We start from the raw sequence: 27786 nt of genomic DNA on the forward strand, positions 1-27786 counted from the left end.
TGAAGACTTTATAACAAATGGCCCACATGAAAAAAAAAAAAAAGTAATGGTGACTGATGTCTTATAGAAACCTAGGCCATCGTATCCCTGTTGCTAGTTAATTTCCAGAGGGGGCAACAAAAAAGAAATAAGAAAGGAACTGATTCAAGTTCTTGTGGATTTGCAGGTTACTTTATCTTTGGAACCAGAGCCAATCGAGAGTGACTGGGAGGACAAAGCCAGGGAGAGCTTGGCCGAATAGGCTTAGACTTCATCAGACTGGACACTACAAACCAGACCTCGTCGAGGGGAGAACACCTGGAGTCCAGCAGAAGCACAGCGGACAGCCGTGACGTCACATCCGGCCTTCCCTGCGCCCTTCCGGGACTCTCCGGGTCACATCAGGCCGTCCTTTGTGCCAGTCGGCTGTCCCTTCACAACACGACAGCTCTGGGATTACTAGCTCTGGTTCCTAAACACAGCCATCTATCTGTTCCAGCCACCACTTCTATCTTTTCCTGGCTCCCCAGAGACTCAGTATGTAGCCCTGATATCAGCTGGCCTGGTAGAGTGGGAGATACCCAGAAATAGCAGCCACGGTCAAATTAGTGAACGGGGTGAACAGGCATGAGGGTTTTACCTCAAGCGCACACGCCTGTTAACACTGTACAAGTATGTGTACACATTTGCACATGCCATTTGAGTCCATGTGTGTCTGCTTCCTGGGGAAATCCTTATTTTAACTATTTACCTTCTGTGTACCAGTAAACCTCTAAAGTAAACCATTAAGCTTCACGAGGGCAAAGATTTCTGTGTTTTCACTTGTGCACTGCTGTTTCTTAACCTGCCACATAGAAAACTCTAAAGAACTATTTCTGAAGTTTTAAAATAATCTAGAAATATTAATATGTTGGTGGTTCAGTATGGTGGTTAAAACATGCATGGGCTCTAGCCTCAGAAAAGCTGGGAATAAATCTCAATTTTTTTCCCCTTTACTTTCTGTGCAATAGTGGCCAAGTTGCAAAAACTCTCTAAACCTCATTTTGCTTACATGAATTTAAGACAGTAATAGTACCAAATTTGCAGGGTCATTGTGAAATGATGATGATTCCAGTAATATAATATTTAATGAGGTCCACTAAGTGCCACAGACAGCCTTAATTTTACATGTATCAATTCATTTGTTTATTTTAAAACTAACTTATCTCTTTGACTGTTTTGTATCTTAGTGGCAGTGCACAGGCTTAGTTGCTCTGTGGCATGTCGATCTTCGTTCCTTGACCAGGGATCGAACCTATATCCTCTGGATTGCAAAGCAGATTCTTAACCACTGGGCCACCAGGGAAATCCCTCAATTCATTTAATTTTAAAAGAATTTTCTGAGTAGGTATTATCATTTCCATTTTACTTATGAGGAAATAAGCATAGAGCACATAATAGGAGAGATATAAAGTAGGCATTTAGCATAGTATGTGGCTCTTAATAAGTTCTTGATATTTCATAGTTATTGTTATTGTTATATGATATATATATATATATCAGGCTGCCTGGTTACAGGAAAAAAAGGAGAAGGATTAGGAGAGGAGGAGGAGAGGAAGAAGAGGAAGGAGGAGGAGGGAAAAAAGAAGTCAGACCACCTGTGTCATTTTTCAATGTGATAGTCTAGGTATTCCAGACATACATGGGCTGTGTGCTGCGGGAAGTCACTTCAGTCTTGTCTGACTCTTCGCAACCCCATGGACTATAGCCCACCAGGTTCTTCTGACCACAGGATTCCTCAGGCAAGAATACTGGAGTGGGTTGCTATGCCCTCCTCCAGGGGATCTTCCCAATCCAGGGACGGAACTCAGATCTCCTAAGTCTCCTGCATGGGCAGACGGGTTCTTTACCACTAGCGTCTCCAGACGTATATGCACAGACACAAATACTAGTACCTTCTAGTTTGGTAGGAAGTGTTGGTGTGGTGGGTAAAGACGGCTCAGACATGACACGGATCTGAGTGGGAAAGAGTGATTCTACCCAGACATTCTTAGGCTGACTTACAATGCAACCTCAGGAAACGCAAGAGCACCTGTACATCACAATAGTTTGATTTTATTAAACATACCAAGCACAAGGCCAAACCAGACACAGATGTCACCCTGCAGCCAGTCTCACCACAAGGAATAAGCCCACTTACCCCGAGGCTTGCTCCACCACCAGGTCAGGCATTCCTGGGGGTGTCCCTGCCTGCTGTGACAACACCATATCTGGGTCCAGAATAAAAATCTCATCTTGAGAAATCTCCATTACAAAGTGCAAATGTTCCTAAGGAAGGAAAAGAAATCTGTCAGATGACTGATAGGATGCTCAAATCCATCATTTAAAGAATAACTAAACAAAGCTATTTGGTCCTGAGGAATACTGAAATTTTATGCCAAAGCAAATGACCACAGCATATTATATTTTCAGAGGGCTGACCAGTGGCATTCCTTCCTGAAGGAACATGGTAGCAAGAAGCTGAGGAAGGGGAGAGTTGAATCCTTGGTCTGGGACTCTTTAACCAGGATCCTGTCAGGTATAAGCAGAGATGGCCTTGCCTCTTTTTACCAAATACTATCCAGGTACTTACATGCTACATGCCACCTGGTCCAGCATGTGCATACAAAGACCTGGACTTAAACCCTCAGGATCTGGTCAAAGCTAAGTGGCATGGCTAATAACTGGTTTTATCAACGGATTCCATTCTATACCTTCTTTTACATGAGAATTTGGACAGTGGGACCACTTGCCATCACTGGGCATAAGCATTTTGTTTTCTCACTACCAAACTGGAAAGTGGTGAGTTGAAACTAAGTAGCCTAGATATACATTTGAGGTTGCAAATTTGCCAATCAGAAATAAAGTAAAACAAGGCATAAAATTTGGCAAGAAAGCAGTAAAAGAGTAGCGTGAATAAAAGCCTGGAGTGCAGGCTGGTGACGACATCGACAAGCCTACTTATCTTCTGGACTCATTTTCAAGGTCAAACCATATCACCTTGAGTTCACAAATCACAAACATGTGAGGACAAGTAATAAGCTCATGGCTGAGACTATGAGTATCATTCCAGAACTGTACACATTTCAGTGGTTTTGTTGGGGGGAAAATGTGTAAGATTAGTATAGTTACTTGGGAATTTTTCACTTTCACAAATAGGTTCAAGAAATCTTACCTGAGATCTGTCTATTCGATAAAAGCGATCAGCAGAAGTAGCTAGAGGGGGGAAAAAAAAGTATATGGCATTCAGAGAGCCCTGTGTTATGGCAGCACATTTACAAGCTTCTCTCCCACCCTGACACTCCAGTCTTGCTGCATAACTGGCCAGTCCCTAAATCTACTTAGAAAAATTCAGGACTTCATGCCTCTGTTGCTGCTGTTCCACAGCTTAGAAATCCCTTCCCCAGGACTTTCCTGAAGGTTCAGTGGTTAAGACTCTGAGCTCCCAAGGCAGGGGACACAGGCTCAATCCCTGGCTGGGGGACTAGGATCCCACATGACCCGTGGCTCAACCAAAAAAATTTTTAAAAAGGCCCTCCCCATTACACATGACTATCTAAATCATTTAACTCGTAAGCTTGGGATTAAAATTATGCACACTACTAAACGTAAAATATAGACAATCAACTACAACCTACTGTGTAGCACAGGGAACTATACTCAGTATCTGGCAGTAACCTAGGATGGAGAAGAATCTGAAAAGGAATATACGTATATCTGAGATATATAATATGTATCTGAATCACCTGAAACTACAAGATTGTGAATCAAATATATTTCAATAAAAACTTTAAAAAAGAATCATGTCTTAAGAACCAACTTGAATGCCACCTCTCCTGTGAACCCTTCCTCAGCCCCTTCCTCCCTGCCCCAGATAGAATCAGTTGCTCCCACCTCCATGTACATTTGTAATCTGTTTACACTTCTTATAAAACTCTCTTCACTGAGAACTCTCAGACCAAGATATCTGCCTCTTTAAAGACCTGTTTCATTTCTTCTTTTATATCTCAAGATAGGAGCACAGAACTCTCAACAGAGCTGAAACTCGATATGTATTTATCAAGTAAACAAAGCTAGAAAAAAACAAATCTGTAGGTTGCCTGATTTCTGAGGAAACGATTCTCATTTTAGAAAAAAAGAGCTTGAATTTGCAGAGTTAGGGACCACGTCTGGTATTAAAGGAATCATTTCAGCTTAAAACTGAGTCCCTGAGCCATGTTTTAAGAAAGCTAAAACAGAAAAAATGAAAATTATTTAAGCATTCTGATAAAGGATTGGGCTGTGTGTGTAGTTTGAAGGGAAAAAATACTTAATGATAAACTCTGGGCTTCTAGAAATTAATCTGATTATTCCTAATATTCAAAAGAATTATGTTCCTCCTCATTTAAATCTAACTAACAGAGTCCAAATATTATAAATAGATTTTCTACAAAGTACATAGTACTAGAGGGAAAAACTCAAAATGCAAATAATAGTTCAAAAATCATACATATTTAACAAGTAGCTTCTCTCCAAACGAAATAAGCTAAGAAGCAAGATAATCATGGTTCTTACCCTCTAAAACCAAGAGGGGGGAATACCTGCCTGAGAAGGACTTAACCTACTTTGTTCTTTAACTATGACTGCAATCTTTAAACATTTTAAACACAGCTATTTCTAGAGTAAATGTAGTATCTAGGTTAACACCATTAACCACTTAGAATTGTATCTAAGACTATATACAAAATAGACTACATATGGAACAATTTATATACATTCCCATAATTTTTTTAAATATAAGTTGTTCCTCTGTGGATTCAGGAAAAACAAATGACTATGTTTCTCATCACGAGGGAATAAAGGACCTGAAGGGAAAGCAGTGTCAAATATCTTCAGAGGCAGGTGACAAGCCATTAATGAAAACTGATATCATAATGTGTGTGGATGAGATTTGATACAGGTATGGGTGCTCATCTTCATAAAATGTTCACACCCTCACACAGCCCATCATTCTCTTGTCCACATTTATAACCTTTCAGATGTACACAGAGCTAAACAAAAATACAGCAAGAGCCCAATGTCCGCAGAGATGAGAGATACTGGGGAGAAGACCCACTGGGAGTACCTAAGCAGAAATGTACTGTAAAATGGGTAACTGCACACAAAAGTGGGATTAGACAGCCTTTAGGGGGACGGGTGGAAAATGGACTCATTAACCACATTAACCAATCAGAAAATGACTGACCTACTATGTATTCAACATGTCAGAGCAGATGTGAATGCAACTGAAAATGCCCGCCCTTTCACAAAAATTTGTAACTCATTCTGAGATGATGGCTTACTGAAAATAATATGGAAGTTCCATAATATGCAAACAGCATGCAAATTAGTACCTATTCCCCCTGCTGATGAAATCCATCTACCAGCCTGAATTGAAGACAGGCACTCAACACGTTTTTGGAAAAGGGGGCACAGGAAGGGACGTGTTAGCTTGAGCAATTTGATGCTGAGAAGTTTGGCCAGAGTTAACTGACTTGCTTTGAGGGAGATAACTTCAGAAAAGTGCTGCAACATCAGAAAGTCCACATTGTTTGAGATGCAAGTACCAATCACGTGGAGGGTTCCTGAACAATCATTCAGAAAATTAGAGTCCACTCAAGCCATCAATGCTTTGCCCTGAGGCTTCCCGAACCCCCACCCCTCCGAAAATACAGAAACACTCACCATCTAGAAAGCACCACCGTGGGGAGAGTCTCTGAGCTGAGAGCGCCCTAGGGAAGGAGGTTTCGTGGTCCTGGAAAGACACACACACATCCTCATGGCTCCATTTGAATGAGCTGAGAGCTATTCCTCACTCCACATTCTGCCCTATCACCTATTTCTAAGAGTGAGCATCCTTTCCTACTCAAAGCATTGGTGAGAGATCGAAGCATACTTTCTACTGGAAACACCCACAGGGGCTCTGCTTGGAAATGATTTATTTCACATAACCACTCTCGCATACAATTTCCAGAAGGTTTTCCATTTTTCCATTAAGCATTCATAAATTCTATAACTTGGGACATGTACTTCCTTTGGGAACTCTCTTTCTTTTCCTTTATGAAGCTGAGGACCTAGTGGCAAGCTGGCTGTCATTTGCATTTCAGTTCTCCACACAGGTATAAAAATGTCCCCCTACTAAAAGACTCCCTGCCACTCACAATTTTTTAAAACATAAAATGCTAATTTATAAGAGGATTTGGGGCATTCTGGACTGGACTCAGTGAAATTGAGATAACTGACAGAAACGGGACAGATTAGGAGGGAGGGCAGGTCTCTGCAGGGAAAACACTGGGACTTTGACCCTTATTAGCAATCTGAGATGTTCGACTAGAAGGAGCGTCCTTGGAGTGAGGCTGTTTGTGCATGACGTTGTGTGTATAGAGGGGGACGGGAGAAAGATATGAGAGAAACAAAGAAGAGGTTAAGAAGAGAGTGAATCAGTTTATGCGCTGACTTCTTCGGAGGTTGAACCTGTCCCACATGGTCCTGGGGCAGAGCTTCTGCTTAAATCAGTGAATCTTAAAGCATGAACCCCGGGCCAGCAGCATCAGCTGGGAGGTTGTTAGGAACACAAATTCCCAGGTGTCACCCCAGATCTACAGACACCCTGGGGTGACACCCAACAATCGGTGAGGTTGAGACTGATGTATGTCAAAGTTTTAGAACCAGTGGCCTAAAGTAACAAGGACTAAAATTGCCCATTATTAGGAACCTTGGGTAGATGGAGTTTTTACATGAGTGGATTCTGCAAATTAAATAATGAATAGAGGAAAATGTGGTCTCATTCAGGACTGGTGGCAAAATTTACATGTAGAGATGTAGAAGTGATATAGCATGGATATAGAGATAAATATAGTCTTCTTTCTTGAACTGGCTTTGGGCTACATGAAATCTTGACATGTACCTATTTATATGAGAACTGCACTTAACATTTTGGGAATTATAATTTGACACAAGTGATATCTTATTTTAAAGAAACTTATGATTCTTAATGCAGTTTTATAAAACAACTAAAGCTATCAATGATCATACTAAGTAAGTCAGAGGAAGACAAATACAATACGATGTCACTTAAATGTATAATTTTTTAAAATTGATATAAATGACTTATTTACAAAACAAAAATAGACTCTCGGACTTAGAGAACAAACGTATGGTTACCAGGGGCAAAGGGTAGGGGGAGGATAGACTGGTAATTTGGGATTGACATCTACACACTGCTATATTTAAAATAAAATGCCTTTCCATGAAAAAAAAAATAAGAGAGAGAGAGAAATACCTTAAGAACCTTAACATCAAAGACAAATGTATACTGGGATGGATTAAAAGTGGGCCAGAAGTAAAGAGGAACAGATTGTCAAAAAGGAAAGCATAATAACCCAAAGCCGAGATCTGTCCACTTCTTCACATTCTTGATGGGCCCAAACAAATGAGGACCACAGCGGTGATGCAGGTCTTCCGTACTCACGTAACTTTTTCAGTTTGTCTATCTACACCCTCAATTCTCCTAACCAAAAAAGAGGACCAGAAGTGGCAGTGGTGTGAGTATGGAGATAATACAAAACTTGCTGTGACTTTGTCTTAACTAACTCTCACTGCTAACACATTGTGGGTATTATATTAGCTAGCCTGTGTCCTCAAACAAGACCTGGACACAGGTGGAGTGGGTGACCCTGGCATGAAGGATCCTGGATTCAGGCTCAGCAGGAGGGTGAACAGCAATGCAGTGCAGGCCAGGAGGCAGACTTGAGCAGGAAACGGGGGAGTAAGGAAACAAACCGTCCCACCAGGAGGTCAAGGACTGGCCCCAGGATTTCATGCAGCCATGGAGCCTTCGCACAAGGATTCACTATGACAGGCACGCCAGCATCCTTGCCACCAAACAGCGACAGCCAAAAGAATGGCCAGACACGCTTGCTTTGTGAACGCCACACAGTAAAGCCCGTATAAAAAGGCAATTTCCGATGGAGCCACAAAAGCTCAAAAGCAAGCCCCTTTCAACACTGACTGTAGACACTTAGAAATGTGATTGTCTGAACGCAGCTACATTTCTGAAGACAGTCACATAATCCCCTGAGCGGTGCCGCTAACCACCGTGTCAATAGCCTTCAGGACTAGTTTAGGGCTTCTTGTCTTCCCTGTCCTCTCAAACAGCATAATCAAATCAATGATTCATCAAAGAGCTAAGACACTTGACTTGCTCATTTTGTGACTTGTTATTTTTCTTCGTAGAAATGGTAGGACTTAGATGAATGCAACCATCAATGCTCTGTAGTGTAGGCAGACTGATATAACCCTGCATGTAATTATGCTCTCTATCTCTTAAAACTGCATGCTCTTTAAATGAGTAATATTAACAAATACTGCTAATTCCCCAAATTCCTGATATGTGAATTTTCTCTTTTGATATATTCTAATGGAAAATCTGTTCTCATGCTAAAAACAGAGCATGGACAAAAGCAAACCTGACTTTCCTCAGATTTATATTTTTGAAAGTCAACTGGCATGAATTATATGTAATTGATAAGGAAATTACCTTAACCACTATCGGGCAAACACACACCAACCTTACCCTTAATTTACATTCAATTACTCACTGCTGATTCACACATAATTTCATGATTGTGCAGCCCATTAAATACTCCACTAGGTTATCCAATTAAGCAATATTCACCTAGCATTTAACTACACCTTTACTGGGAATGAAATTCTTTTTCTTTCATAAAATTTAGGGAAGATAAAAGCAGAAACAAAATAGAAGTCCCTTTGAATTGGGAATTTCTGTTTCATTTAATAATGTCTTGTCAATAATCGGTACTTTAAAAATTCTCTTATGTATCCATCCAAATTTCTTCTTTGCTGGCCTTGACATTTCCTGCATCTAACCCATCTACACATTCATTTTTCCCTCTCTTTCCATCACCAGGCTATATACCAATATCTCTTACTTATCAAATCTACTCCTTTACTACCCACCATTCTTGCAGAAGAAATGTACAGAAATGGGATACCCATTTGCAAATCCAGCTTGAAAGATGATGAAATAGTGATGGTGTGGTAGACGATGGAAATGAGAGATATTTCAAAATTTTCAAGAGCCCTTTTCTGGCGAGAATGTCTTCCATTAACAACAACAACAATTCTCTGTGTGTATGTATATGTGTGTGTGTGTGTGAGAGAGAGAGAGAAAGCTATCTTGCTTTCACTTGTAATAGCAAACAGAACCTGGCCCCAGGCAAGTCTTACTTTAATTCCCCATTTGAGACATTTCTGACAGCTTTGATCTAGCACCCAAAAAATAACATTCTTCAAATTCTCTACCTAACTCCTGTCCTTGTCTAAGACAAGATAAATTAATTCCCAGGAGGACTCCCTTGAATTGGTTTCAACTCCTCCATTCAGACACTTCTAGACTCCAAACCACAAATTAAGGAAGGAGATATTTCAGAGAGAGGAGGGAGATGAGTAAGGGTAGCCAGTAGCAGGAAAGGAATGAGTCAAATATTTGCAGACACATGCTGTTTGCCCAGGACTAGAGAGAGCTCTGATGGACTGCAGCACAAACCTATCCTCTAGGAAAAGATTAGGCATGTAGAAAAGAAAGAGATCAGAGGATAACAAATGGCTATAGAGTCAGATTTGACCAAGAGTGTTTTCTTATGAAAGTGAAAGACATCTATAAGGGCTCTAAAGGATGAAAGAACTTTTTGAAATTGTTACATCTATAGTGAAATATTCCAACTATTCTAGAGTTATCCTAACTAAATTGATTCTTAAAGAGGAGGAATCACCAGACCCATTTTCACCCATTATTGAGTCCTACTGTACTTATTAGGGTTTCTCAGGGGGCGCTAGTGGTAAAGAACCTGCCTGCCAATGCAGGAGACATGAGAGATGTGAGTTTGATCCCTGAGTCAGGAAGATCCCCTGGAGGAGGGCATGGCAACCCACTCCAGGACTCTTGCTTGGAGATTCCCACGGGCGGAGGAGCCTGGCAGGCCACAGTCCGTGGGGTCACAAAGAGTCGGAGACAACTAAAGTGACTGAGCATGCACACATACACTGTATCTATTAAAACCTCAAGTTATTAGCTCATAATAGTTTGAAAACACACTTCTGTGTGCCAACTTCACCCATACATATGGTGAAACCCTGAGTGTCTACAAAACCCCTAACTGTCCCTGGTTCCATTGCGCCACCACATCCATAGATAACTCTTTATACTTTCCTTTGCCTCTTTGTCTCTTCGTGTTCCTCTTTCTCTCTCTTTCCACTTTCTTCATCTAGCACTGTCATTGGCCTTGTCCCCAGAAGTCCTGAGGGCCATCAGAATGACTCAGGGCTTCTCACGCCCTCACAACGGACATTTGGGGATGGGTAATCCTGTTGCAGGGAATTGTCCTGTGTGTTGTGGCATTTTTATAGCTTCCTTGACCTCTACTCAGTAGATTCTGGTACTTCCACGTCCCCTAGTCATGACACACAAAAATATTCAAATTGCCCAACTGTCCCATCAGTTCAGTTGCTCAGTCATGTCCAATTCTTTGCAACCCCATGGACTTTAGCATGCCAGGCTTCCCTGTCCATTACCAACTCCCAGAGCTTGTTCAAACTCATGTCCATAGTGTTGGTGATGCCATCTCATCCTCTGTTGTCCCCTTCTCCCGCCTTCAATCTTTCCCAGCATCAGGGTCTTTTCCAATGACTCAGTTCTTCCCATCAGGAGGCCAAAGTATTGGAGCTTCAGTTTCAACATCAGTCCTTCCAATGAATATTCAGAACTGATTTCCTTTATGATTGACTGGTTTGATCTCCTTGCAGTCCAAGGGACTCTCAAGAGTCTTCTCCAACACCACAATGCAAAAGCACCAGTTCTTCAGTGCTCAGCCTTCTTTATGGTACAACTCTTATATCCATGCATGACTCCTGGGAAACCATAGCTTCGACTAGACAGACCTTTGTCAGTAAAGTAATGTCTCTGCTTCTTAATATGCTGTCTAGGTTTGTCATAGCTATTCTTCCAAGGAGCAAGGATCTTTTAATTTCATGTCCCATATGAGGGACAAATCTCCCCCTGCTGACAATCACTAGGATGGTTGAATCTGCCTCTATTCCTTACTAACCTTACAACTTGGAGTTTAAAAGAGATATAATGAAGTCCAGGGAAGGAGCAGAGAAGAAATCATTTCATAGTAGGAGGCCTCAAGATGAGTCTTAGTAAATAGGGAGACAAAGTTCAATTTGCCTATGAATTCTAGCTTATCTGGCAAGCTCAGGAATATCCTGAATCTGCTAGCACAATGCATTTTGTTTATCAAGTTATAACTTACCAGTTACAGGTAACGTGAGCTGCATTAGGATTGGCGGGGGATGGGCTTTGTGTTTAGACCTCAGAGATGATACAGGCAGGAATTTTCAGCAGGCTATAAATATCCAATAAATTCTTGTATAACTTGTAAGGCCTTGTTAGGTTAATACAAGGTGTCATTTTGAGGCTTAGGGTTTTGTTGGCATTTCACTATGAATTTGGGAAGGGAAGAAACCAAAGCACTTCATTGCTTCAATGGCTAGGAACTGCCATCCAGCTCATTAATAAGGTGTCTCGGGGACTTCACACCTTTCTAAAGCCTGGTTTTTCTCTTGAGTGTTTTTCTAGCCTTAGAAAACAGTCAGCTAAAATCCCAGCTGCAAGTTAGTGAGCCTACAGGAATTTTGCAAGTTTTCAAACTTGCTGATGTTTATTCATTCCATGCAAGTTAATTCTCGAGTACATTTACTTCCATCTCATACATAAGAAAAGTCATTAGAAAGCATTTCAGGCTTTTTGTTGTTCACCTTACAGGTCTTTCTCCTAATCACTCACTAATCTCAGATCACAGATGCTGATATTACCAGTTTCTGCTTTAGGAAACAAAAGATCTAGTATTAAATTTCCTGCCAGTTGGTTTGGTCACTTTCTGGATAAAACAAATGGCACCTCTAGCCCATGTATTTTATACATACAAGAAAATATCGGAATCAATCTATGCCATCTCAGCCTCCCCTTAGCATTTGACTTATTTCATCACTTCTGCCTTTTTCGAAATATGTTTCAGTTTTGGCTTTCATGATACCATCTTCTCCTTGATTTCCAGCTATCCAGCTGCTCATCTGTCTCCATGACTCTTATTAACTGATTGTTCTCTTAACCTTGTGCTCTTCTTGACCACTCACTAGACACATATGACATTGAGCTCTTTTCTTTATGCAATCTCTCCCTAAGTAATCTCTAGCCTGATAGGTTCAATGAAGTAGCATTCCTTTGCTAACAACTCTCAAATTTCTGTGTCGAGGAATGAATTTTTCAATGAGCTTTGAAAGCCATACATCCAATTTTCTACTCACCAAAACTTCTTGCATCTAATAGGCAGATCAAAATTATTGCAGCTAAAAGAGAACTCTTCATTCACCATCCCTCCAACTCATTCCTAGTCCTGTCTGTCTGTGCTTGTAAATCTCAGCCAAATGAGAAGGGTTTTATATCCCCCTACTCCTTGTCTCAACCAGCTTTCTGATGCTCTGCTTAGGAAATTTCCTCACCACCTTCTCCCTACTCTCCAGCCATATTAGTTCAAACATCATTTCCCTCAGTTAAACTACCTATTTAATGAGCAGATTCTGGGCGTCCCTAGACAACCTTATACCAGCCTTCTCTTAATACCCAAATGGCTCCTACTTTTTATAACTCTTCAAGGAAGTATGTGGTGCAAACTAACACCCTGACACATCTTTGATCACTGAATTAGTCATCCAGCTGGTCAGCGCACAAACTTTTGCAAGTGACATTTATAATGCAGCCGTTTGGACACCAGGGTTTGACCTGACTGCAAACAAACAACAAAAACAGGAAGATTTTGATACAGATAAGTACCATTAATCCTTCTGAAGGTTGTTATGAACAAATAATCAATAAAACAAATGTCCTTATCATATTCTAGAGTCTCAACCATCCCCTGCCATCTGCAGACTTGCACAAACACAGCATAAAGAAAACATGGTACAAAATATCCATCTATCAAAACTCTCATGCCAAAATGACTACACTGAATAAGTCAGGATAATAAATAAATGCATCATAAAACTAATTAGAGGAAATGTTTGAGATGCTTTGATAAAGCTGCAAAGGTTTAAACTACCATGTGTAACAATTAAAAATTCTAAAAAAAGACTTAAAATCTATGGCTAGCAGTGCCAATCCTTAAAGGGTAGAAATCAACTCTAGTCTAGTCTTTAAAAATACTTAAAAAGAAAATGATATCTAGGTAGTGACTCTAGGTAAATATGCAAATAATGGATACAGGAAAGGTTGTGCTCTATCTAAAAAATACAGTGAAATTTGCCTTCTAAGAGTTGGTGTAAAAAAAAACAAAACAAAAACAAAAAACAGTCCCAGAAGTAGAATTCATTTTCTCATAGTAAACACATCTTTTTTTTTTTTCTTTATGGTAAACACATCTAAGTGAATTTTTATCCTTTCTTTTGAAGCCAGATGGAGGACAGGATTCTGGGATAGTGGGGTACTTTCTCTGAGAAATAAACATACAAAGAAATAAGAACATCAGGGCCACTTCTGTCATCCAGCCTTGGGATAATTAGGCTGCTTTGACTGAGGGCATAGCTATTGACCTACAGGGGAAGAAAGTTACCTGGATGCTACAAGGCACAGGGGTCTTTAAATGGTTTTTGCAAAATGATGCTTAACCAACAGTTTCAGGGGTAGTATAATAGACACCAAAACCCAGAATGAGATGCTACCAGGAACTACGATTTAGACATTTTAAGTCTTTCTCCCACATGGAAGTATATAGGGTCTAGGATAAGATTTATTTGGAAGGTGTCACTGGCATGCTGTGACTTCCACACACCCCTCCCAGCTGGCAAGGGTACCGGGCTTCTCAGGGATAAGGGCTTTTATGGGACAACTGAGAGCTACTTTGCATGCACCCCTTACAATTTGGTGTGATGCTGCTGCTGCTGCTGCTAAGTCGCTTATGTAGTGGCTGACTCTGTGTGACCCCAGAGACGGCAGCCCACCAGGCTCCCCCGTCCCTGGGCACTGGTATCTAAATCATGCCTAGGAAACCTAACGGGAAGAGGATGGCTTGCAGAGGCCTGTGCTGCACAGCAGAGATGGGAAAGTGATGGACAAACTGCACTCCCAGGGAATGTTGAGGCAAAGGTAGCTGAGTGTTCTCCCATGGACTGGAGGTGGGTTACTAGAGAGAGGCAGGCTGGGTTTATTGGATTCTTTCTATGAAACCAGGATGGGACAATCAGATTGCATTTTCGAAAGCTGGTTTGATGGTTGCGGAAGCACAGAATTTACTCTCTTGTTTGTAAACGAGAAACCCAACTCCTGGTTGCTCCCGGCAGCCATCTTCGATCAGGAAAACATCTTGTCCAGGGGTGAAATTTCACAGAAAAGAGAACAGAACAGAAAAACCAACAGAAGAATGGAGTTTGAACCGTGGTCAAATGGTACACAAAATTCACCCTGAATCTGTGCTGATGTAAAGCAAAAGACTCCCCGTCAAGCTAGTTTGAGTTGCATTTTCTAGTATTTGTCACTAAAAACACTTCATTTTATAATCTCTAAAAGATCTGGGAGGACAGCCACAGCCCAAATTTGTGCTAGACTAGAATTGTCCAGTTTGCAGGAAAATGCCCAAGAATCAAAATGCCAGCTTCAACTTGCCTCTCAGAGTGAATTCTATCCCTTAAGGAAGATGTGGAATCTAATTCAAATGAGACATTAATTGAAAAATGGACTTCTTTTGGCCAGAAGGTAAGAAACAAGGAGAGTCAATTATATATTACCTGGTAATGAACTCTCTGGGAGCCAGAAGAAACTGACTGCAGGTCCTAATGAGAAAATGGAAAAAAAAAAAAACATACCCACATATCTTGAGATTATTTTGAACAAGCTGCTTCCACGACTCCATCAACTAAATGCCCAATTTTATATTATTAAACCCATCTGGAAAGCATCTTACTCTCCCCAATCCCTCAAGGCTAAGCAATGAAGATAATGCCAAAAATAATAAAAGCACACTAAGTAGGACTGAGAGAAGAAAGGCCATTTAGCTACTGAAACTTAGAAATCCTAAACAGTGTTTAGAGGTGAGTGGTATAATTTCAAGGAGAGAGACGACCCAAAGTAAAAGACAGGCGATTCTGTTGTAATTGATGGGGGTCATATTTAACTTGCACCTGGACTTTTGGCTTGTGAAATAAGCTGCTTAGGTCCCTTTAGGCGCTTAGGAAGAATTTATTTATCTAAGACCAAAAACATACTGTCATGATAATTGTGTTTATACCAATAAGTTGCTTGGCAAACAAGATTCCATAGACTCAAAAGAAAATCGCTGACCATCTCTGCATGATCACGAAGTGCAAATTAACAGGACGGAAATTAATGAGGTTTTACTGGAAGATTCTGAGAGCCAGGCTCCCTGTATAAAGTTTTATAACTAAGTCGTTGCTGCTGTCATGACCTGCAGGCTTCCTTGTTAATGAGCATAGTGATTCTATTTACAGATGTCAGCAATCCTCATACCTGCTTCCCACAGGCTTTATCAACTTACTAAGCCCAAGTTTAAAACTCTTCCTCTTGATCTGTGCTTGCTCTTTACTTAAAAAAAAAAAAAAAAATCCTACTTTTAGTTGAATATTGGTGCAATGAGCCTAACCGTTAATTTTCAACAAAGTCAATTCACCAGTCAAATATTTTGCTAATGGGGGATCTTAAGTTACTCAAGTGTTTTATATATAAAAAAAGGTTTGTTGTCAATTACGACTTTTTTATGATAGGTTTTTTTAAGGGAGGATCTACAATAAAAGAATATGATTTTGGGGAAAAAAAAAAAAAAGAACAATCTACTATATGTTCTAGGATTGATTTGGACCTGAGTCACATGCTAAGAAGTTTACCAACTTTAACATGCTTGAGTTATCTTTGGTAAATGTAGCCAAATTAAGCCACAAATATAAACCTTGTTGACTTTTCTTCTCTCACCCTTATTAACATTCACAGTTCGGCATCTATTTCAAAATACTCTGTATTCCCAATTCCAACTCTATCCATAACAAAGCTGAAGAGAAAAATCAGTAATTATTACATTACTTTATGCCTCCTACCTGAGTTTATATCCACCAAAAGAAACAGAATCTAATGTTCAAAGCTAAGTCCTTTGCAGCCCGAAAGCTGCAAAATTTGAAGGGATTTTAAACACTCTACATCTTCTTTATTTGTGATATTTATTTACGTATAATGTGTGGTCTGGAAGAAAGTTGCTCATCTTGGGATATTTATCAAAATCACCCAACAGCTTTAAAAATAAAAATGTCTGGACCACATCCCCAGAAGTGATTCTAATGTGCATCTTTTACCAAGAAACAAAGATAAAGAAGTGGCTATTTGTGTGTGTGTGTGTGTGTGTGTGTGTGGTGTGTGTTTTGCCATTTTCAGGATAAGATACTGAATACTCTCCCTTGAAGTTCTGCAAAAACAACCTATGACCACTGTAGTGATGAATCTGGGTCTCTGGGCTTTGCAGGCGCAGTTCAAGGGAATGTCACATATGAGACTCCCCTTTCTCGTTCTCAGTGCTAAGACTGGATTGAGAAAAAAATAATAGAATATTCCTTTGTGTTCTGACACAAATTCTTTTGAGATAGAGGTTTTTCTTTCCTGTAGAAGTTACATTAAAAAAATAAACCTAGTTGTCTCTGACTGAAGTTTGTACTAGACACAAAGCACTAAGGAACCACAAATCTCTGTTTCCCTTTATTATTTATCATGCCCCTTAAAATTCTGTAGAGTTCAAAAAACACAGGTGAGCTGTCTGGCAAGACAAGCAAGCAATAGTTAAGGATCACACTGGAGCAGCATCGTGCTGTCATTAACCCCATCAACCCTTTCCACTCCAACCACTGGAGGCAGAGAAACAGCAGTGGGGGTGGGGAGAGAGAGGATGCAGTGTATGCTTAAGAGAAAGATGAGGCCACCATTTCTCCATTTCTCCCCAAATGCCTCATTTTAGAAGTAAATAAAGATGGCTGGTAATCGACAAAAACAGAAAACTGAGCAGCATAAATGATTGGCTAAAGAAACTCACCTCCTGCAGGCGATCTATGTACATACGGCAAGTCTCCAAGTCACAGTCTCCACGCACAACGAGAATGCCCAGTGGGATGGCTGAGGGCAAAGGAAAGAGAAAAGTCCAAAATAACATATTTGATTTTTCTATTTTGGCATAAATGCATTTTTTACGGTTGAAAAAAAGCCCCTCATAAACAATACTGCTTTTTTTTGATATTTCACTCTCTCCCGGCACCTCTCCTATGAGCTCAGTCTCTTTACTTACGCAGCTTTCATATTTTCTCCTTGCATGATCCATCTTGCCCCTTGCCACCTGGCCAGCCTTCACTGCATTTTGTCTCAGTGGCCCTGACATGAAATATAATGTCATGGAAACTGTAGACTGACAGGGCCAGAGGCTGTTCACAGCCAGCTGCTAATTTATGCCTGCATTTGCAATAGCCAACGTACCAGGGAGGAATTAAAAAATCATGATTCTGGACACTTACCCCTTTCCCTCTTAAATGCATTAGTCTTAATCTTTCTGTCACATATTAGTTGTCTAATAAGAGACTCAAGCTACTCAAGGTACTGTTGCTACCTGGTAGCCAATACCAGAACTAAACAGGCAAGAAATACTTAAAAAAAAAAAAAAGCTTCTAGAAGGTTCACAGCTATAAAATCCAATAGATTTTAAAGATGGTCAGCGTAAATGTAGTAGCAGCAGGGCTTCAGAAATCAATGAGGAGAAGCTGTTAGGGGCTTTAAATATCTTTTCTAGGTGGTAGTAAATGTCACAGGATGACTTTAGTAGATAGAAACTCCTACTTTAGATATAGCGATAAGATTGTCTGAAATAATGAAAGTAGTCTCCTTCCCAAAACTTCAAAAAAATGTATGTGTACATTTCTGATTTTATAAGTATAGTTATATTATTAAACCCATGATTTTAAAAATATTTCAAAATCTTGAATCAACCAACTAGAGATTAACAAGGAGATGACAGGATAATGGCATCCACTAAAGATTTTTAAAAATCTTTCACTCATTGAATTTTTAAAGCCTCATCATTGATAAGTAGGTCTGAAAATGCAAAGTGCTAGGATTTTAAAACTGAACCATACAGACAATAAAATCCATTTAAACTCATGGGAAAATCATGAATTCACAAAGTTGTAGAGAAGACACACATATGAAAAATAAGATATGGAACATAGGCTATAGTAAATGTATGAAATTAAGTCACTTGAAAACTAGGCAAGAGTGACTAATTCTTGCCTGGAGGGTAGATTTTAGGCTCTCTGAAGGATATGGAGCCCCATTGGTCTTTTAGAGAAGCAAGAGTGGTCTAGAGAAAAATAAATAGAATTTGTTTCTCAACATTAGCCCTAGATTGGCTCCTTAGGAAGATCAATACCACTGTGTCATACCTCTAGGTTCCCAAAGTGCTACACAATTAAACTGGAAGACATCCATCACCCTGTAGAGCTATGTAAGCCTATGAATCATATGGAATCTCTCACCACAGGAATAAGACTTATTTCCTTTACAACCCCAATATCTGGTAGATATGTAATAAAACTTTGTTTTTTTCATACAAAGGGGTGGAGGGAGGAGGAAGATAAGCTTAGAGCCTGTGCAAGTATGAAAGAGAAACTGTGTCTTTAAGAGCTAAGTCTATACAGGATAGACAAAAACGGAATTGGGGAGAGTAGACAGTGTGCATTAGGTTGGAGCTTGCCTTTGTCTGTTCTTCCAGAAGCTAAGCAAGAGAACAGTAAGCAAGTATGCGAGGAACCATGCAAATGTCATATGTTTGGGGGAACAATAATCTGGGGAAATATTTTTTCCTCTCTCTTCTTTTTTGTATATAGCTAGAAGTATCCAAAAAAAGTCTTCAGTATGGCAATCCTCTTTGAAAGGAATGAAAGGGAAATTCAATAAAGAGATTCCTAAAAGTAGTTAATAAAGTAATTATCCTCAACTAGATTACTCAATAGGTTCAAATAAGGTGATCTAGTTAAGTAAGAGAAGAATAAGGATTTCTAATCTTTGACGAATGCAGAGGAAAACCTAGAAGTTTGGCCTAGAAAGTAAATCACACATTGTGGAAACAGAATACAACTATACTTATCATGAGAATCCATATATGAATCTTGTTTAATGAAACTTTCTCTTAATTTCAAATGTGCAAATGCAGAGACATAAAATTCCATTAATATTTACCTATTTACTTAAATGAGGAGGCATCTTATATGGGAATGCAGGAATTTGGTCAACACCTCGGATCTCTTTCTTACTACCAATGCCTGGAGTTAGTCTGGTCGTAAATTCAATATACTTCGTAGAAGATACTTTAAACTACACTTAGAGATTGGATATTCTAGACCCAAAATAACGAATGTCTAGGAAAAAGTTTTCCAAGATGTGTCATTCATTTCTACTAAGAGTACAAAATCAGCAACTTTGCTGATTCCTCAAGAAGCTAATTAAGAGAAATTATATTTGATTGATATTAGCTATTCAATTAGGATTAGAAAAAGGAAAAAGGCATCCTATATCACAACTTCATAATACAGTTACTGGCATTTGTTGTCAAATTTATCCTATGAAAGTACTACTGTGCACTAGAAAGAATTCATGGTCATTTTCTCTTGGATTCATAGCCCAATGCTCTGGACTTACAAATGACTCATGTTAGCTGTTTGGTCTTGAACCTTAATTCCTTTGATCTTAGACAGTATATTAAAAAGCAGAGACATTACTTTGCCAACAAAGGTCTAGTTAATGCTAGACAGTAGTCATGTATGGATGTGAGAGTTGGACTATAAAGAAAGCTGAGTGCTGAAGAATTGATGCTTTTGAACTGTGGTGTTGGAGAAGACTCTTGAGAGTCCCTTAGACTGCAAGGAGATCTAGCCAGCCCATCCTAAAGATAATCAGTCCTGAATATTCATTGGAAGGACTAATGCTGAAGCTGAAACTCCAATACTTTGGCCACCTGATGTGAAGAGCTGACTCATTTGAAAAGACCCTGATGCTGGGAAAGATTGAAGGAGGAGGGGATGACAGAGGATGAGATGGCTGGATGACATCACTGACTCGATGGACATGAGTTTGAGTAATCTCCAGGAGTTGGTGATGGATGGGGAAGCCCGGTGTCCATGGGATCACAAATAGTCAGACAGGACTGAGCAATTGAACTGAACTGAACTTGATCCTTGGATTGAAGGTTATAGGATTTAGAATAGGTATCTTCTAGGATTTGGGAAAGATTAAATGTAATACTATATTTAAAAATGAATATCCAGAACATCAACATTAGTTCTTCCTCACTCCCTTTACTAACTTTTGTAGGCTTCCCTGGTGGCTCGGGGGTTAAAGCGTCTGCCTGGAATGCAGGAGACCCAGGTTCGATCCCTGGGTCGGGAAGATCCCCTAGAGAAGAAAATGGCAACCCACTCCAGGACTCTTGCCTGGAGAATCCCATGGAGGGAGGAGCCTGGTAGGCTACAGTCCATGGATTCGCAAAGAGTCGGACACGACTGAGCGACTTCACTTCACTTTTACTAACTTTTGAGCCTCTTGAGCTAGAAAACTGGATAAACCAAAAATCTATTTTTCAATGTATTGTGCCACAAGGATTAGCTGGTAGTAGTTCTGTAAGTTATATTCTGCTTATTTAAAACTAACTTTTACTCTTTGATGGAAAAGATAACTGTAGTACAAAAATACTGTAATCTGACACTTCTGTTTGAGGCTTTAAATGGTGAAGAGAAACCAGAAACTTGTGTAAAATTGCCACCTTCCTTTTACACTGCTGACAACCAATTGCCAAACCTCAGTGAAGCTTCCTTCATCTTAATTGGGAGCAGTGAGAATACTTCTCACCCAAGCATTAGCATTACTATTCCTGATCTTGATGATTCATCTTATTTTAGTGTTAGAGATTTTATTTGACTGCAATAAGCATCAGCCAATACTCAACCTACATAATGGAACTTTTATTGCAGGGCTCAAATGGAATTTACAAGTTCTAACTAAGCAATAAAGAACAAGCTGGTTTCTATGTTAAGAAGGCAGATTTAACACATACTTACTTCTCTTGTGCCAGAAACGCTACTAAATTACAGCACATGCATTTTAAAAAAGATAAAAACCAACAAAAAGAGAGAGTAAGGAGAAAATGGCAATGGATAAAGCACATGGAAAACTCATAACTGACTCAAAGGCCCTAGACAGTCTAATTCTAAACTATACGTGGGAGTGGATAAGAACCAACACAATTTACACTGCAAAACCGTCAGAAGATGTGCTACCCGGAAACATCATTTGCAGTTAAAATAAGAATCACTGGATATTAAATCACTAGATTCTACCACCTACTCTTGGTTAGGTGCAGTTACTTTATAGAAAACGGGGATTAACTAATCATCTCAGAATGCAGAGATACCCAACTTGTTCCTCTCACTAGGCTTTCCAGAAAGCTGGCAGTCAGACCACACATTCTTAGAAAGAGATCTGAAGAGTCTTCTCTGGGGAATCCTCAGAGAGTTAAGAGAGCATATTCCCTCCATGAAATATAAATATGATTATATTAAAAGATGAATATGAAGAAGAAAATGGGTCATTATTCAGAGAACAAATAGGTCCTTGAAACTGGATAGAATGGAGTTTAATAGAAGGGTTAGAAGATGAAGTTGAAGAAATCTTTACAAAAGAAGAGCAGAAATAAAAGGAGGCATAAGAAAAGGTAAGGAAAATAAGACTGGCCCAGTGGTCCGACTTTCCAATGACAGGAGTTCTAAAAATCAGAAATAGAAGTAGTTAACAGAAACAAACGAAAAATCAAGACTATTTCTTAGAACCGAAGAACATCAGTTTCCAACTTGAACTGCCCAACAAGCACAGTAACTAAAGGACAACAGGAAGACATTTTACTTTGAAATTTAAGAATATTGGGAACACAAAGAGAGGTCTACAAAGTTCCAAAGAGGAAAAATTAGACGGCAAAGAAAATGGGGATTAGACAGTTTTACATTTCTCAAAGGCAACTGCACAGTCACAGAAGCAAAGAAGCAATGGGTTCAGAATTCTACGACTTTTACACATAATTCAAACTACCAAACAAGTTCAAGGACTGAATAAAGGACATACCCTCTACTAAAAAGTTACTGCAGAACTTGCACCAACAAAAGTTGAATTTGGAACAAGAATGAGGAATGCATGGGATATAATGAGGAATCTAACAAAGAAAAAAAACCCTCCAAGGGGATGGAGCTAGAGGATTCTAGGGTGATGGATATATTGGAGCACAGTGACTCAATAGGCCAAGATGCAGAGAGCTGTCATCACCGAGTCTCACCATCACAGGAGAGTTATTTTTCCACCTAAGGACAGAATGTCTAAGTGAGTCTGAACCAGTTTTCTAACAGTCACTCCAAGATTTACTCTGCCTTAACCTGTTCTTGAAAGCAACAGTTAGGTCTTGGTGAAGGAGAAAAATTCAAAAAAGTCCATCCCTTATAACGACAGTTCCACATGATAGCTAGAACCCACCCTAACACCTTACCAAATGCTTTCCAGAATGCAATCATGATCTTGCCCACTAAACCTCATAGAATGGGTGCACAGGTACTCTTGGGGAAGCTGAAAAGTATTAGTCGCTCAGTTGTATCCAACTCTTTGTGATCCCATGGATTATGGCTCCTCTGTCCATGAAATTCTCCAGGCAAGAATACTGGAATGGGTAGCCATTCCCTTCTCCAGGGGATCCTCTCAGATACTGAACCCAGGTCTCTTGCACTATTACCATCTGAGCCACTAGGATAACTGAAGCCAGACACTATTCCTGAGATTCTTTCCTGATCTTGACAGCTTTCATCTAAAAGTGAAAGCATCTTTACTTCCTTGCACAGGGAGGTTTAAGATTGCTACTTGATTTTTCAAAACTGCTGTATCTGAATGAGGGATGCATTTATTGATGGTAAATACATACGTATGAAGAAAATGGCAAATAGAGAAGTTAGCATACTGGGATTATCTTGGTAGAAGAGGGATAAGGTGAGGTATTTGTTCTGCTTCTTAATCTGAGTGGGAGGTACATGAATGTCCATTTACTATTAATCTTTAAGTCTATGCATTAGATACACATACATATGTGTGTATATATATATGTATATGGGTATAGGTATATATGTATGTGTGTATGTATATATATATGAACATTTATGAACAGAACAAGTATGTGTGTGTGTGTTTATGTATATTTCTGTGTACAGTATCTCAGAATTGAAAATAAGAAATACAACCTATCTGTGGCAATTGATTTTACTGATAGTGGTGCCAAAGTTCACTGTATAGTCTCTCCAATGTTTTCTGTGAATTAAAAAAAATTCTATATTAGCATCAAATAGGAAAAAGTAGAGAAGTCATCAAAAGCCCCCAAATGAAACCTACTGTTGCAATCCATCTCTAGTAATGGACATCAGGCACACTGAACAGTCATAACTTCATGGCTCATCATGGCATGTGTATTTGTTTGTGGGTGTGTGTATATAATAAGCAGCAGGATTGCCTTGCTGCATTATCTGGGCCTCAGAAGTCTCTAGAGAAGCAGTGTCCAACAGACCTTTCTGTATGTCCAATACTGGAGCCACCAGCCACATATCAAACTAAGTCCTTGAAATGTGGCTTGCGTGACTGAGAAACAGAATTTTTATCTTCTGCAATTAAAGTTTAGATAAACATATACGGCTAATGAGCATTATGGTTTGTTCTCTGTAGAACCAAAAAGTTGAATGTCCTTAGTACCAGAAGCAATATATGTCAAAACCATCCATGTGTTAATCATCCCACAAATAGTGCAAAAATCCAACAAACAAAACTTCTTTGGTCTTTGCCCCTACTAGCTGGATCTAATGTGCTTCCTAATTTCTAACAGTAGTATTCCTTGGTTGACTGAGGACAAATTTATTTCCCTTACTCTATATCCTATCTTTCTTAATGACTTCTCTGACTCTCCTTCTATCAAAATATACCTTCCGATCCTTCTTGGCACTTTAGTATAAATGAATAATAATTAACTAAAGAGTTAATCCTTTAAGAAGCATCTGAGTTTTAACATGTTTGAAACCTGAGCTAACATTATTGTCATAAACTGAAGGATTGTGCCCCCCAAATTCACATGTTGAGGTCCTAACCCCAATATGATGGTAACTGGAAATGTGCCTTCTTTGGGAGATAATTATAGTTAGATGGGGTCATGAAGGTGGGGCCTTCATGACGGGATTAGCGCCCTTGGAAGAAGAGATGCCACAGAGCACTCGCATGCTCCCTCTCTCCTGCTTTGGGAACACAGCATGAACCCAGCAGCCTACAAGGCGGGAGGAGTGCCCTTACCAGAAACCAAATCGGCCAAATCAACCAAGTCCTTGATCATAGACTTTCCAGCCTCCGGGATTGAGAGAAAATAGATCCCCATTGTTTAAGTCACCAGGCTAGTATTTTGTTACAGCAGCCCAAGCAGATTAAGACAATGACAAAACTATGACAAATACAGGTACAGAAATAGGAAAGATATTGTCGAGTTGACCGGTGATTCTCAGCCCTGAGAAAATTATACTATCATTTACCTCTCTATAGCTGAAACACAGGCACTACCCTGGCTTCCTTCTCAGGCTTCACCATGGCCTCCATTAACCTCCTTTCCCTATCTGTGCTTGTTTAAATGCCTCATAATCCAGAAGGTAATTAAATTAATTGGTTGAGAAATCCATTATATATTTCACATCGTGTGCTCTCGATTTTATGTCTGAAATAAAATGTCAACAGTTCATGATAATTAATTTTGTCTTCTACAGTTGAAGTTAGGACTACCTGAAGTCATTATGCAAATTTATGTCAAGTAGTGAATAAATTAACACCATTCATCTTTAATAAAGTCAAAATTTTCTAGCAACCAGTACACAAGTATACTCTTTTATCTATAAGAAACTTCTAAAGTATATATGCACTAAAAGAAAATATGTGAAATATGGTTTCTAAAATATATATTTCAGCACAATTGATGAACAGAGTCAGGAAATAAATCTGATGTAGGCTCAGATATCTATATATGGAACTGAACTGCCCAAAACATTGAAAACCAAAGTTCTTAGAGGCCAATTACATAGAAAATTCCTATAGTTTTCACAAAACTTATAAAATATTTTTCAGAGTCAGAGTGTGTGTGTACATGTTAGTCACTCAGTCGGTCCAACTCTATGCGACCCCAGGGACTGTAGCCTACCAGGCTCCTCTGTCCACGGGATTCTCCAGACAAGAATATTGGAGTGGATTGTCATGCCCTCCTCCAGGGGATCTTTCCAAGCCAGGTCCCCTGCATTGTAGGTGGATTCTTTAACAGATGAGCCACCTTAAGAAAACTTGAAAAACATTTTTAAAGAGTCAGAAATACGATGCAAAAGACAACCCAACTGTTTCCTCAAGACAATAAGTTATCTGACTGAAGACAAAAGATCCGTGGGGACCAGGTCTGAAATGAACACCTCTCCCCACTCCCCAAGATCTCTGTAGCCATTTTACTCTGGTATCACCACAGCAGGGTGAACAAACTGCATTAAGGTCGGTGAATCCACAACGTACAGGAATCTGAGGTGAACAAAACTGCAAACTTCATGGGTTCCCATATGCAAAACTCTTCTGCTGGACTGAGTGAGGAGTGGTCATCCTCACCTCATCCAGCTGTTCTGAACCTCAGCCTGGTGGTTCGGAGAAGCAACGATGATAGCAGGAGGAGGGTGGCTGAAGTCATTTGTTTTCTTCTGTTAGTGAATCCCACCTCTACCTTTGGACTAGCCAGCTTTGCCAGAACAGACTTTGTGCATATGTATATTCTGGGAGCATACTCTAAACCATAGTATATTTAAAGCTATACCTAGATAGCATATTAAAAAAGCAGAGATATTACAACAATGGTCCATATAGTCAAAGCTATGGTCTTCCCAGTCGTCATGTACCGATGTGAGAGTTGGGCCATAAAGAAGGCTGAGCATTGAAGAATTGGTGCTTTCGAATTGTGGTTCTGGATAAGACTCTTGAGAGTCCTTTGGGACTGCAAGGAGATTAAACAGTCAATCCTAAAGGAAATCAACCCTGACTACTTATTGGAAGGACTGATGCTGAAGCTGAAGCTTCAATACTCTGGCCACCTGATGTGAAGAGTTGACTCACTGGAAAAGATCTTGATGTTGGGAAGGACTGAGGGCAGGAGGAGAACGGGGCGAGAGGATGAGATGGTTGGATGGCACCACTGACTCAATGGACATGAGTCTGAGCAAACTCTGGGAGATAGTGAAGGACAGAGTAGCCTGGCGTGCTGCAGCCCATGAGGTCAAAAAGAGTCAGACATGACTGAGTGGCTGAACAACAAAAGAGGAAAAAGACAGTAATGATTATGTGATACGAAGAAGGAGAAGCAAGAATGAGAAGAGGAAGGAAAGGAAGAGCAGGGTGGGAAGGAGGCAGAGGAGGAGAAGACAAGGTATTGAACACAAGCCACGTTCTTGTTTTATGGTGTTATTTAATCTTTACCACAATCCTAAGAGGTGGATATCACTAGTCCAGTTTCTAAAATGAGGAAACCTAGTCTCAGGAAGATGAGGTGACATGCCCTGAAAGGTCACGGCTAGCACATGGAGCACCTGGGCTTCGTCCCAGGCTTCTCTGACCGGAAAGCCTGTCTCCTGCATTATCCCTCCTTCTCATTAATCCTGGGCCTCATAGGTGATGGAGTCTCTCCTTTCAACACTGAGTTCAGAGCAGTGAAGCCAGTAACTGGTGACAGGCTGACCAAGGAGTGAGGGCAGAATCACAAGTCCTGTACCCAGAGCTACACAAGAACCGGGGAAAGGCTGTGACACTCCGGAAGCAAGGCCAAGGTGAGCAATTTCAGCCTGGGACAAAGGAGAAAGGCCCTGGGACTCAGAAACTGTGAGTCAAGACACACACATGCTTCATAAACAAACACACCTGGCAGGGGTGGGATCACTTTTAAAGACATGCCATTCCCTTCCCCTTTTTAGTTTTAAAGACACACCATTCCCTTCCCTTCCCAATAGGCCAGCTTCTGAGACTGTGATAAGTCAAGCTGTTGATAAGTTCTAACCATATCTTCAATATAAGAGTCACAGAACTAAACTATTTCTTACTTTATATAGAACTACATGCTACTAAAATATTGTGAGCAGGATTATGGCAGCAGTAGAGGCAGCAAGAGTATATCTATATGTCTTTAATCAGAATCATTATGGACAATCATGTGGTTTGTTTTGCTATTAAAATGACTGCATTAGAATTTCCCGTACGGAGCTGATGAGCTAATTGACATCATAAAATAAATGTGAAACCATGCTCTCACTTGAAGTGGAAAAAGTTCATTATGTCAGATGCACAAGATATTACAAATCTTTCCCTCAGATTTTTGATAGAGCATTTACTTAACATTAGTTTTGGGTTGTCAACATTTGATATCATTAATCTGGTAGTTTTGCTGGGATAGGTTTAAACTACATTAAAACATTCATTTTAATATTTGTTTATTCTTGGTAAATAACTAACTAGAAAAATCAGAATGGCAGATGTTTTTG

At 39.8% G+C, this 27786-nt stretch overlaps 1 protein-coding gene and 1 non-coding gene across 8 annotated transcripts in view; one reads left to right on the forward strand and one right to left on the reverse strand.

Annotated features, from left to right (window-relative positions):
- Window positions 1-27786, reverse strand: part of DGKI (diacylglycerol kinase iota) — a 513862-nt gene that overhangs the window by 97627 nt on the left and 388449 nt on the right. For all 7 annotated transcript variants that reach the window (XR_009600539.1, XM_060415131.1, XM_027968850.3 and 4 more), the window contains 5 exons: window positions 17175-17254; window positions 14875-14919; window positions 5701-5770; window positions 3173-3213; window positions 2159-2286 (listed from right to left, as the gene is read on the reverse strand). Coding sequence is in view for 6 of the 7 variants with exons in the window: in XM_060415131.1 (XP_060271114.1) it covers window positions 2159-2286; window positions 3173-3213; window positions 5701-5770; window positions 14875-14919; window positions 17175-17254 (364 nt within the window). In the remaining variant the exon portion in view is untranslated. The remainder of the gene's footprint in view (window positions 1-2158; window positions 2287-3172; window positions 3214-5700; window positions 5771-14874; window positions 14920-17174; window positions 17255-27786) is intronic.
- TRNAS-GGA (transfer RNA serine (anticodon GGA)) lies at window positions 20498-20569 on the forward strand. The gene has a single exon. It is a non-coding gene; the product is annotated as a tRNA-Ser (tRNA).

Source organism: Ovis aries, chromosome 4, assembly GCF_016772045.2.
Source record: "Ovis aries strain OAR_USU_Benz2616 breed Rambouillet chromosome 4, ARS-UI_Ramb_v3.0, whole genome shotgun sequence".
NCBI classification, from domain to species: Eukaryota; Metazoa; Chordata; class Mammalia; order Artiodactyla; family Bovidae; genus Ovis; species Ovis aries.